At 38.4% G+C, this 14,456-nt stretch overlaps 1 protein-coding gene across 3 annotated transcripts in view; it reads right to left on the minus strand.

The window, feature by feature from the left end:
• The window catches only part of LOC126162967 (coiled-coil domain-containing protein 39), a 485,180-nt gene that overhangs the window by 32,726 nt on the left and 437,998 nt on the right, over positions 1–14,456 (minus strand). For 2 of the 3 annotated variants that reach the window (XM_049919812.1, XM_049919811.1), the window contains one exon: positions 2,893–2,999. In XM_049919812.1, coding sequence (XP_049775769.1) covers positions 2,893–2,999 — 107 coding nt within the window. Of the gene's footprint in view, positions 1–2,412; positions 2,570–2,892; positions 3,000–14,456 lie in introns of all 3 variants that reach the window. The other variant, XR_007535141.1, reaches the window with a different exon arrangement.

A 14,456-nucleotide genomic window follows, 5' to 3' on the forward strand; every position in this document is an offset into this window, starting at 1 on the left:
GAACCTCCACCTTGCTGCACTCACTGGACAGTGTGTGTAAGGTGTTCAGCCTCACTGGGTTGCCTCCAAACACGTCTCCGACGATTGTCTGGTTGTAGGCATATGCAACACTCATCAGTGAAGAGAAAGTGATGCCATTCCTGAGTGGTCCATTCAGCATGTTATTTGGCCCATCTGCATGGTGTTGTGGTTGCAAAGATGGACCTCGCCATGGACGTCAGGAGTGAAGTTGCACATCATGCAGCCTATTGTGCACAGTTTGAGTCGTAATATGACATCCTGTGGCTGCACGAAAAGCATTATTCAACATGGTGGTGTTGCTGTCAGGGTTCCTCTGAGCACTAATCCGTAGGTAGCAGTCATCCACTGCAGTAGTAGCCCTTGGGCAGCCTGAGCGAGGCATGTTATCGACAGTTCATCTCTCTGTATCTCCTCCATATCTGAACAACAACGCTTTGGTTCACTCCGAGATGCCTGGACACTTCCCTTGTTGAGAGCCCTTCCTGGCACAAAGTAACAATGAGGACACAATCAAACCACAGTATTGACCATCTAGGCTTGGTTGAACTACAGACAACAAGAGCTGTGTACTCCTTCCTGGTGGAATGACTGGAACTGATCGGCTGTCTGACCCCCTCCATCTAATAGGTGCTGCTCATGCATGGTTGTTTACATCTTTGGGTGGGTTTAGTGACATCTCTGAACAGTCAAAGGGACTGTGTCTGTGATACAATATTCACAGTCAATGTCTATCTTCAGGAGTTCTGGGAACCGGGGTGATGCAAAATTTTTTTTGATGTGTGTACATCTCTGTTACTCAAGATTGTCAAGAAATGAAGATTTTGAAGACTTTCATAGAAGAATTTTTTGATTGAAATATGAAAATGACAAATTGTTTGGAACACCAAAGTGTGGCACCAATGATAAAATCATGCCAAATGTCAAGAAGAAACAAGCACATTGACGTGAATTATTATTTCATCAATGATGGACTGAATCATAGCTGGTTCAACATACAGTACTGACAAACTCAAGGAAAACTTGCTAACATTCTAACTAAACCTCTTAAAAGTTGATGTTTAAATGAAATTAAAATTTTTTGTTTGTTTATCAGATATATTTTGGAGACATGCCACATGTCACGTTTTGTGAGATAATAACGTATTGTTTTGTTTAAGAGTGTGCGTTGAGATTTATAGAAAAAGATCACAGTAAACAAAAGTAATATGTCTGTGTTAACATATGGATGCAATTGGTATGCATTGTTGGTAATATGAGTTGGTTGCTATTTAAAATAAATAAGGTCGGTTGTTGCCTGTAGCATTGTGTTTTAATGTGCTATTTTTTAAATTAAAAATAGTTCCCGGATTTTACTAGTTATCCTGACAGCCTCATCCTGCTAAGTACAGAGAAAGGTAAACACAAAAATTCTACAAACAAACATAGAAGATCGTGTTAATATAGTTAAATACATGATACTACTTGTTTTAAGTGGAAGTTTCAATTTGTGCATAAATGCAGTTTGAATAGTGTAATTGGAAAAGTGTCAAACAGTGGAAAATCCAGGATGGAATGTAATAATATTATGAGAAGGATCAGCCTATTTGAAGACAGGAATTCTCTGCCCATAAAATATATTAATACAATATTGGAATAAATGTAGCCATTAACCACTTAATTGAAGCATTGAGCAGTATACAAACACGTAAACCAGTTTTCACACAATCTCTTCCTCTGGGCTAACAAGCTAACAAACAAGACCAGGATGAAGTTTTGGGACAATGTATCCATGTGTGTGTGTGTGTGTGTGTGTGTGTGTGTGTGTGAGAGAGAGAGTTGTGTTTTGTAAGTCTGTAAAATAAATTAGTTATTTACTATAAATCAGGTTTTAATATAGACACAAATTCTTCCAGTATAATTAATACTGCCTGATAATTAACACAGCATATATAGGCATTTTATATGTATCATACCATTTCATCAAGTATAATTCATAATTAACATAGCATATACAGATATGTTATATCTGCCACTCACAAGCATCACTGATATATTCTATACCCATGTAGGTCATTCGTCAAACTGAAATTTATTAAATTTGCGTATAATATACCCTAGCAGCAGCATAAATAACTTTTTGTATAACGAGAAATCCCTGTAGAATATGAACAGAAACTGCAGTTTTTGATAAGTATTTCATCAAATGTTGCACATATTTATAAGGAAAGCATCAGGTGATGCTTTAATTAAGTTGAAAATGACCAATATTAAAGAAAAAAATGCAATTTCCACTTTGTCTTAAAAAACACTTGAAAACTTTGAATCACTGGAATTGCTTCAGACATTATGTGTGAAGTCATCAGTCATGACTGTTACACCTGGATCTCACTTCTGTAGTCATAGAGCAATTACCTGCTTTTTATGTGTGACTGTGTGGCATCTCATTTCATCTGTAGGTGAATGGTTGCCTGTCATCATTTTTGTTTGCTGTTTCTATCTTTGTATTTCTGTTATAACAATGTAAATGATTACATTAATCATTTCTTCAAAATTAATCAGATAATCACCACTGAAAGAGAGAGTTTTATATGTATGTATCATCATATACCTCCAGGACACAATGAATGTCTGCTCACTTCTAATGAACTAAGATCATAAACTTTAATGCAAGAGTGAAACATAAGGGCGTTTGTTGATAGAAAATATATCAGAAATTATGAACATTATTACAATTTAAACTAAGAATGACAGATACTATAATAAGAGGATTACCTTACCTACATATTCAGTAGCTGATTTAAGTCCTATCTTTAGATATTTGATGCTACAGAAAACTACAATTTTGGTCAATAAACTGAATATAAACACTGGTATGTAAACATATGCTTTTACCTCAATGTCCTTGTTTATCTCTGAGATTTCAGCTTGTCTGCGTCTAAGGCAATCAACTGCAGTGTAATACTGAGCCTCTAATTCTCTTTTCTCTTGATACTCTGGACCTAAACCCAGATAAATCCATTATTCTTCAATGGCAAAAAATCTATAATAAGAGTGTGAAATTAATTTTGAAATATATTGGGTAACAAATGTATAAAAAATAATAATACAATTTCTCTGAGGCAAGTTAGATAATATGTGTGATCTGTAGTTTAATGGCTCTCACCTACAGTGTATCATTGCTAAAATAATTAGAGAGAGAAATGTGATTAAGATACTTATAACAAGAAAAAAAGTGTTGGAAAAAAAATCACTTAAAACTACATTAAATCTCTCCCCCTCTCCCTAACTTGCTCAGGTTCACTTACCCATTAACTCTATCACACACGGTGTAAAACTGTACATTTGGTCAAACACCATAAAACTTTTTAAAACATGGATACTATAAGACAGAAGGATGTAAGACTGCACATTGAATGCTTCTCCCTAAAACTTGTATTTTAGGGAGCAAGTGAAGATATTTGACAAAATCTTATAGGGCAGATCTGCAGTAAATTAGCATTTGCTCCTTGTAAAACCCACTCAAATGAAACGTGGCACTTTCTGATCTGCAGCTAAAATATGTCTCATCTGATCCAATGTCCCCTACATTGTATGTTATACTGAATCATATAAATTAAATTCCTTAAGTAGAAAGATCAAAGGATCATGTTCCAGGAAAAACCACAGAACAGGCAAGAGTGACCCATCCAAAAGTACAGTTATTTAATTAAACAATGAACTGAAAAGACATGCTGGAGTGCACTCCCTCCAGTACCTCATTACATCTAAAATTAAACAGGGCCTCTTCAGCAGTAATGGTGGCAGTCAGTTCTGATCTTGGGTTTGGGTCGGTACTTCTCCCATTTGAAATACTTGTTCCATAGAAGATGAGCAACAGTTTGTTATGGTAATCAATTTGGAACATGTTTTCTGACTAATACAGATGGCACTTATAACCTAGACAGACTCTCATGAAAGCTTTATAAAACTGTAGCAGAAATGCTCCTTCTGTTTCTAAGATCTGTGGCTAAGGCACTTCAAGACATTCAGTGCCTGTAATCATGACAGTTTTATATCAAACATGAGGCCCAGAAATCTTTAAAATAGAGAATGGTGTCAATCATCAAAAACTTGACAGCTGGTGTATCATATTATCCATGCCTGACATTATAATTTAGTTGTACTGTGGCTTCACAAAAGATAATCAGAAGATGGATTGACTTAACACAAAAAAATTGATTTTAACCATTCTAATCATAGTTTTAATGTACCTGATTTGAAATGATGCTGTTTCCACCTCACATGGAGAAGAGCATTACATGACTCAAAATTGCTGGATCTGAAATTCAATGCATTCCCTTCCATAGCTACTTGGTAGTGGCAAGATGCTGAATCCTGGGTGAGGTCCTCTTGGAATGATTAATTAATAGTGTACTTTCAGGGATTCAGCTGAGTTGTTATTACTATTTTTAAGCATAATATTTTGAGCGCAAGTCCAATAGCTTTCTTCAGGCACAGTGAGCCGTGTTGTTATGTGTACTCAGTGCCCGGACTCCAACCAGACCATGAAATATTTTGGAGTTGCATCAGTATTTGTAGCTGAGTTTGTCTCTGAATACATGTTACGTCCACTTGATGCTTCTCTATATTTCAGTGCTCACACTGTTATTCCATGAAAGCCACATTCTCTCAGCATTTAACAAGTCCAATGGATGAAATGGCCATTAAGATTTTAACAAATTAATGACAAATAAGAACCCTTGGAAGCTCCATCCTTGTTTATCAGGTTTCACATCATCTTTCTTTTGGTAGACTCCTTAATTGTACTATCCCAGAAACTTAATGTTTGCATCCCAGTACTGGACTCATCAAGTTTCATTCAATCGTTATACTCAAGACAGTGCTCAGTGACAGCTGTTTTGCCTGGCTGTTTCAGGCAGGTGTGTCAGTGATGTTTACTGCACCTCTCCTCAACTGTTCTAATAGTCCACCCCACATAAGATATGCCACATTTGAATTGAATGCTGTATGCACCAAGCTTTCAGTGACCTAGAACTATGTTAACATTGCAAATAACTTTTTAAATCTTTATTGACAAGAGCAAAATACTATGTATGCCGTGTTTCTGTAACAGTCAGCCAATATTTCTGGAGATTGGGTCAGCAAAGGCACATAAGCAATTCTTCGATTTTTTTTTTCTATGTCAGTGTCAACTTCTTCCCTATGCATTGATAATTTTGAATGTAACAATTGCTTTGAGTACCCACTGCTTCAGAACACTATTTATTCACATCCTGAAAAATTCTCAGGGAAGGGGTGGTAGGGGAGTGGTGAGGGGAATAGGCACAAGTTTGCTCACCAGTGGCGTACTGCATTTTGGGCATGGAAAAAAAATTATAAGATACAATTTTTATTATAAAATAAAATATGGTATTCCAGGGCTTGTATGTAGTCTGCACTGTAATTGATGCCTGAAGTTAATGTTTTTTCAACAACAATTATTTTACATGTTTGGTTGTGGGACACGAGGTTGTCCCCATCCTCTAAAAGGCAAAATGTGAGGTCACCAATTGGTTGAAGTGGCCCATTTTAGCCTATATCAGACCTGAAAATACATCAGGAAAAAGTAGCCTTTAGACATAACACATGGGGAAATAATATTTCTATATGGGGTGGGCCAGAAGTCATTATCCATCGTAACCCACTGAAAACATTAAGATAATCTTGTTTGTTTGTTTTTTATAATTACAGGTATAAACACCAATGTGTACAGCTATACTTTTTCAGATAATTATTGACAGAAACATCAGAGTGCACTGTTATTAAAACAAACATCTCTCACAATGTTCATTTTTTATTCTAAACTGTTGGGGAGATGTTTTCTAATGAGGAAAGGGTTTTTGCTTTAAAAACATGACACAAATGTGTTTATAATCTAATAATAAATTAGTGGATTATAAATTTCAAAACTGTTTCAAGTGCAAGGAATGCTTTACTATTTATGGAAATGTTTGTAGAAAATGGACCTGTAGTGGATTTCCACAGGTCAGGTAGGCCATCAATAAGTGGTGGAACAAAGCTTATAATTTTAAATTAGATTAATTATTCATTCCATAGACCCATAAAAGAGGGAATCCTCCTGGGTGTGGAACATGTCAGATAACCACATTACAAAAATGTATTTAGAAAAACTTGAGTTTCATTAATTTTAATGATCCTCAGTCAATAAACAGTAAAATTATGTACATGAATTAAATTTAAACTTCTAATATTTACAGGTTTAAAATTTGCATCTGCTTTCATTAAATCAACATTCAGACATTTGCTAGTTTCTTGGCTATTACAAACAGGTATTGACAAAAAATAAAGTAAATTATTCATTTCAGTGATCCTCAGTTAAGAACAGTCAGATTATGTACAAGATTTAAAGTTAAACTTCCACTATTTACAGACTTAGGACATACATCTGCTTTCCATACATCCATCATTCACACAGTAGGTAGTTACTTGGCTGTTACAACCAAGTATTGTCAAAAATTAAAGTATAATAAATTTTCATTAAAATGGTCTACTGCACTTGTTGAGAAACTTATGGATGGAATAGGAGGAGTTGGCCACCAAGAATTCTTTTAAATTATGTTTAAATTGTGCCTTGTTTGAAACTAAACTTTTAATTGTTGCTGGTAACTTATTGAAAATATGCGTTGCTGAATACTGGACTCCTTTCTGGGCAAGAGTAAGTGATTTTAAATCTTTATGTATATTATTCTTACTCCTAGTATTGATACTGTGTGCTAAGCATATTGATACTGTGTACTAAGTTATGGTTATCAGAACCCTGAGAAGTCTACTCGTACATTATCTCTCAAATGGGATATTTCTAAAGATTCTGTGCAAAGAGTTTTACATAAGGCCAAATTAAAACATTACACATCTCATCTCATACATGGAAACTCCAGCTAGGAATATCAACAATGTAGGAAAAGATACATTGCTACTTACAGACACTTACATAAAGCTTTTGGCCATAGCCTTCATCATTAAAAGAGAAACACACATCATCCAGACACACAAGCAAGCACACCTCACTCACACTCACACTCACACACACACACACACACACACACACACACACACACACACAAAACCGCAACTCCAGCATCTCGGGCCAGAATGCAACTGCTCCATTAAGTTTCGGGAATGCAGCCGCATGAATTCTGTTTAAAAGGATGGAGCGAGCACTGGAGCGTCAGTCGTACGGCTCTCTCTGAAGATGGCTGAAAGGTATACAGCCGAAATATTAGAAGAAGAAGCAGAATTCATGCGGCTGCATTCCCGAAACTTAATGGAGCAGTCTTTGCGCCGCGAAAACCTGAAGATTCACGTCAGAATGCAACTGTCACGTGGGATGCAAGCAACAATCTGGAGTTGGCATGGAAGGGAAAAGGGATGGTAATGTATGGGTGGGGAGAGATGAACGCTGTCCCTGCTGGTGTGTTCAGGGACTAGAATACCGACCCATGCAGTGTCAGAAGATTCTGGAGCAGGGAGGTGGGGAAAAATGAAGCAAAAATGGAGAGGAACTGGGATGCATTGGCAGAAGGCTGCAAATAAACAGAGTGGGACATGAGAATGAGAAGTAGATGATAGGACAGAGGGGGTGGAAACTGTTGGGTGGAGGGTGAGGGGACAGTATGTTACTGAAGGTTGGGCTAACATAATTACAGAAGCGGAGACTGTGTTGTAAGGCTAATTGCTATCTGCACAATTCAGAAAAGCTGGTGGTGGAGGGAAGGATCCAGATGGCTAGCAGGCACTGAAGCAGCCATTAAAATCAAGTGTGTTACGTTCAACTGTATGTTGTACCACATGGTGGTCTACATTGCACTTGGCCGCAGTTTGGCAGTGGCCATTCATCCTGGTGGACAGCTGGTTGATACTCATACCAATATGAAAAGCTGTGCAATAATTGCAGCAGAGATGGTAAATGACATGGCTGCTATCACGGGTAGCCTGGCCCCTGATGAGGTAGGATAAACCTGAGACAGGACTGGAATAGGAAGTTATGGGTTGGTGGATTGGGGAGGTTTTGCACCTCAGTCTTCCACAGGGATATGATCCTTGTGGCAAAGGGTTGAGACTGTGAGTGGCGTGTGGGTAGACTAGGATGTTGTGGAGGTTGGGTGCATGATGGAACACCACTTTAGGAAAGGGTGGGAAATATCTCAGGTAGGATGTCCCTCATTTCAGGGCATGATGATAGGTAATCAAAGCCCTGGTGAAGGTTGTGGTTCAGTTGTTCTAATCCAGAGTAGTGCTGGGTGACGAAGGGGATATTCCTCTGTGGCTGGTTCTTGGGGGTGGTGGGAGGATTGGATGTGTGAGGGAAAATTACACAGGAGATCTGTGTGTGGACTAGATCTGGGGGATAGTGCCTGACTGTGAAGCCATGGTGAAACCCTCAGCATACTGATCAAGGGAGTTTTTGTCACTGCAGATATGCTATCCCTGGGTAGCCAGGCTGTATGGGAGGGACTTTTGGTGAGAAAGAGATGACAGCTGTCAAAATGCAGGTACTGTTGGTGGTTGGTGGGTTTAATGTGGACGGAGGTGCGGATGGAGCCATCAGAGAGGAGGGGGTCACCATCTAGGAAGGTGGCACTCTGGGTTGAGGAAGACCACGAATGGATGGGAGAGAAGGTGTTGAGGTTGCGAAGGAATTATGATAGGGTGTCTTGGCCCTGAGTTCAGATCATGAATGAGACTAGAGATTTTGTGTTTTGGGAGGCTAAGAAAGTCTCCTCTAGATAGCCCATAAAAAGGTTGGTTGCACCATGGATTTGTTTATGTATCTTTGTTTATGTATGATGTTTGGTTTGTGGGGCACTCAACTGCATGGTTATCAGTGCCCGTACAAATTCCCAACCATTGCTCAGTCCAATTTCGCCATTTTCATGAAGGTTGATGAAATGATGAGGACAACGCAAATACCCAGTCATCTCAGGGAAGGGTTAATATCCCTGACCCTGCAAGGAATTGAACCCAGGACCCCATGCTTGGGAAGCAAGGACGTGACCGTGAGACCACGAGCTGCAGACAAAAGTACTTGTGTGTTAGCATAAAGTCAATAAGATGTTTGAGGAATGAGGTAATGGGCTTGGAATCTGAAGGACATTGGTGAAGGTAGTTTTCAATACTGGTAAGACCATGGCATAAAGGATGTTGGTGTACAGTGAGGTGACATCAACAGTGATGAGTAAGGATCCAGAAGGTAAAGGGGTGGGGATGGTGGAGAGTTGGTGAAGGAAGTGGTTGGTGTCTTTGAAGTGGGAAGCTAGATAATGGCAATTGGTTGCAGGTGTTGGTCAATGAGGGTTGGAATTCTTTCAGTCCTGTTATGAGTCTATCCTATCTCATCAGGTGCTGGCCCTTCTGTGAAAGCAGCTTTGTCATTTACCAGCTCTGCTTTAATCATTACAAAACTTTTTACATTAGTATGACTACCAACCAGCTGTCCATCAGATAAATGGCCTCTGCTAAACTGGGGCCAAGAGCAAGATAGACCACCTTGTGGCATAACATGCAGCTGAATGTAACACTCTCAATTTCAATGGGTTCTTCACTACCTGAGCCATCTGGATCCTCCCCTCCAGCAACAGCTTTTCTGAACTGTGCAAATTGGAGTTATCCTTACATCACATTCACTGCTCCTGTAACTATCCCAGCCTCAACCTTCAGTAACATACTGTCCCAACACCCTTCACCCAACAGTTTCCACCCCCACTGTTCTATCATCTCCTTCCTATTCTCATCTCCCACCCTCTTTATTTGCAGCCTCTCCCAACACATCCACCCGTCTTTCCCTGCTTCTCTCCATTTTTGCTCTTCTTTTCCCCACCTCTCTGCCCCACAACCTCCTGACATGGCATCTGTTGGCATTCTAGTCCCTGCACACTTCACCAGACAACTTTTGTATCTCTCCCCACCCATACACAACTATACCTTCCCCTTCCCTGCCTCCTCCAGATTGCTGCTTAGATCCTACATGATAGGTGCATTCCTACCTGGGATGCAGGAGTTGGCAGTCATGTGTGCATGAGGTGTGCTTGCTTGTGTGTGTGAATGGTGAGTGTCCCTCTTTTACTGATGAAGACTATGGCCAAAAGCTTTTTGTAAGAGTTCTTTAATTGTGCCTGTCTGCAACATGACATGTCTTCTTTACGGTAAGTAGCACTCTATCTTTTCCTAAATTGTTTATCTCATACATGGGCTACTGGAAGTTGAATGTGGTAGGCTTCAGTTTTGTGAGACAACGTTAAAAGTTGTGGATCCAGGAAAACAGTCAGATGCAGTGTTTCCTGATTTCTAAAAAGCATTTGACTCAGGACCACACCTACACTTATTGTCAAAAGTATGATCATATGGGACATCAAGTGAAATTTGTAACTAGAATGGGGACTTTTGGGTAGGGAGGACACAGCATGTTATCTCGAATGGACAGTCATCTTCAGATGTAGAAGTAACTTCAGGTGTGCCCAGGGAAGTGTGTTGGGACCCTTGTTGTTCATTTTGTATATTAATGATCTTGAAGACAACATTAATAATAAAATCAGGCTTTTTGTGGATGATGCAGTTATCTATAATTAAGTACTATCTGAAATAAGCAGTATAAATATTCAGTCAGATCTTGATAAGATTTCAACATGGAGCTGTGATTGGCAACTTGCTCTAAATATTCAGAAATGTAAAATCTTGCACTTCATAAAATGAAAAAAAAAACCATAGTATCCTTTGACTATAATATCAATGAATCACAGTCAGAATTGGCCAACTCATACAAATAGCTGAAGAGTGACTGCCCCTCCTGCCCACCTGGTTGATACACCGTTGTTTGTCTGACATCTTGTAGAGTTATGAAATGGAATGATCACATGGGTTCAGTGACGTGTAAAGCAGGTGGTAGACTTCACTTTATTGGTATAACACTGGGGAAGTGAAATCAGTCTACAAAAGAGATAGCTTACAAATCACTCACGCAAATTCTTCTAGAATATTGCTCAAGTGTGTGGCACTTGTACCAGATAGGATTAACAGAGGATATTGAATGTATACAGAGAAGAACAGGATGAATTGTCACAGGTTTGGTTAATCCGTGCGAGGCAGTCACAGAGATACTGAAGGAACTGAACTGGAAGACTCCTGAAGACAGATGTAGGCTATGCCAAGAAAGTCTATTAACAAAGTTTCAAGAACTGACTTTAAATGATTATGCTAGGGATATACAACAACCCCTTATGTATCGCTTACATAGGGATTGTGAGGATAAGATTAGAATAATTACTGCATGCACAGGGGCATTCAAACAATCATTCTTCCTGTGCTACATTCTTGAATGGAACAGGAAGAAACCCTAATAACTGGTGCAATGGGACATACCCTCTGTCATGCACCTCATACTGGTTTGCAGAGTATGTATATATAGATGTAGAACCAGATGTAGAATTAAGAGAATATGATAATGAGTTGTTTTCTAAGATAACTTGGAGTGATGAGCCAACTTTCAAATTATCAGGCCACATTAACAGACACAACTACACCTATTGGTACACAGAGAATAATTAGGCATTAACAGACACAATTGCACCTATTGGTACACAGAGAACAATTTGGTTATGATGGGTAGTGGCTTTTGGCTCATCTTGTATTACAGAGTGGTACATAAATAAGTTTATTTATTGATAAATCTGTGTTTCTGAATTGTGGGAATAGCAGCCTTTTTTTGCCAATGCTTGGCAATGAGAAACCTGCTGTACCCAAAATAGTTTTAGTGAGTTTCCCTTAGGAAACAATAGCTGTTGAGGTTGGACTTAATTTATTTGTTTTTGCAAATAATGGACATTTTATGTATTTGTCCATTACAACATCTGTTAAGAGACAATTTTTTAAAAATGTAATGGAGACCAGAAAAATAAATAATCTAAGGAAATTAGCTGTGGTAGCACGAATACCCCACTCAGCATTCCTCGTAACAGTCATTTATTGTGCATGTCTTGTGTACTGCTACCTATTGTAGCCTCGGTTGCCTTCTTGCCTTCAGTAGCATCAGTATGTCAACTAAAATTACAATTATTTAATGTTTTTCAGAATTTATCTCACCCTTAATGTCTTTAAGAAAGGAATCTGGTGCCCAAAACAGGAAAAGGTGAAAAAACAGAACAGGAACAGCTTTCTGAACTAGCCGGAAGTCTTGACAGACTTACTGTAAAAACTGCTGATAACACCTAGTGTGTAATTTCACAAGAATTTACATGTTCCTGTGATCCAGAATCTTTAAGCTGCTCACTCTCTACAGCAGAAGTAGGGCCAACTGCACAGACATTCACTCTTTCAGAGCAGATTCATTTGAAAGTTTTCACTGATACTAGTTATTGGCAGAAAATATAACTGAGACTTTGAAAAATGAACTTACTAAGAGAGGGACATCAGGACTACAGAATAAACATGCATTTATTTCAACATATAACAGTAGCAGATCATTTTCTAAGGAGTGGTTTGATAAGGAGTTAGAAAATGGCTTGTGAGCTTTAAGGACATGGTTGTTGTATTTTCCTGTGAAATGTGCTATATATGCTTTCCTTGCATGCTTTTTTTTTTAAATTATAATACAGGGAGAAGTTCTTGTATACAGCCATATGATTTTAAAACATGAAAAAGCTAAACCCCAAGAATACTTCAACATGAGAAAAGTTATCATCATGTTGAAGCATATGAAAACTGAACTGGAAATACTTTGAAATGAGACTGCAGAAATGTGAAACAATCGATGATGCTGTTCATGCAAAACAATGTGAGTCATTTGAGAAACAAAAAGCTCTATTAACAAGAATTCTTGATTATTAACATTAGAAATAAGTAAACCAAAGGAATATGCATCTATGTGCAAGTAGTCATTGCACAAGGACAGCATCAACAAGATCTTAGTGTCAATTTAAGTAAAGCTAGCAAAATGACAGTATAAATATATCTGCATGTCACAACAAAGTTATAAAATGCTAAGCTGAAAACTGAATATAGGCATATTTATGTCATATGCATAAAATGAATTCCAAGAATGTGCCAAAGAGCCCAAATGCAGTAAATCATCTATGCCATACCAGAATATAAAGAACCCAAGATAATGTTCAGGATGAACAACATCTATGACTCTGTGAGAAAGTAGCCCTTCCAGAGGGACTGCATCCCCACCCACTGACTTACATAATACAGTTGCTGAACAGTTCAAAGACACTTTGAGTCTCATTTCAAGTAGCTACCCCTCCCATACAATTATAGTTGGTCATGACTTCAATCTACCCTCAATAAGTTGGAGGTAGGCATAAAACATCGACCAAAATCATTCTCAAAGAATTAGTAAATGATTGGCAAAACTACTAGACCTCTTAACAATAAATAATCCTGAGCAAATAAGGAGCATTGTGATGGATACAGGGATTAGTGACCACAAGGTTGTTGTAGTGAGACTGAATACCGTAACATCCAAACTCACCAAAAGTAAACGTAAAATACATCTATTTAAAAAAGCAGATAAAACTTCGCTTGAGGCCATCCTAAGAGACAGTCTCCACTCTTTCCAATCTGAATACTGTCTGAAAGTGTAGACCAGATATGGCTTAAATTCAAAGAAATAGAATCAACTGCTATTGAGAGACATACTTCAAATAAATTAATAAGGCATGCTACTGAACCCCCATGGTACACAAAACAGGTCACAATAATGCCAAAAAAAGAGAGTGAGAGTGAGAGAGTGTGTGAGAGAGAGAGAGAGAGAGAGAGAGAGAGAGAGAGAGAGAGAGAGATAAAAAAAATAAACATAAAACATGCCAAATTTAAAAGAATCCAAAAACCCCAGGATTGGTGAAGTTTTACAGAAACTTCAAATTTAGCACAAACTTCAATGCAAGATGCTTTTAACACTTTCCACATCAAAACTTTGTCTTGAAATCTGGCAGAAAATCCAAAGAAGTTCTGGTCACATGTAAAGTAAACCAGTGGAAACACATGATCAATACTTTCACTGCATAATAACATTGTTGATGCTACTGATGACACTGCTACTAAAGGATAATTACAAAAGATAATTTTCTGAAATTCCTTTACCAAAGAAGATAAAATAAATATTCCAGAATTTGAACCAAGAACAAACACCAACACGAATAACTTAGATGTAGATTTCCTCGGTGTAGCAAAGTAGCTTAAATCAGAACGAGATTTTCACTCTGCAGTGGAGTGTGCACTGATGTGAAACTTCTAGGCAGATTAAATCTGTGTGCCGGACCGAGACTCGAACTTGGGACCTTTGCCTTTCACGGGCAAGTGCTGTACTCTCTGAGCTACCCCCAAGTGCTCTACCCTCTAAGCTACCCAAGCACGACTCACGACCTGTCCTCACAGTTTCAATTCTGCCAGTACCTCATCTC

The sequence above is a fragment of the Schistocerca cancellata genome, chromosome 2 (genome assembly GCF_023864275.1).
Source record: "Schistocerca cancellata isolate TAMUIC-IGC-003103 chromosome 2, iqSchCanc2.1, whole genome shotgun sequence".
Classification (NCBI taxonomy): domain Eukaryota; kingdom Metazoa; phylum Arthropoda; class Insecta; order Orthoptera; family Acrididae; genus Schistocerca; species Schistocerca cancellata.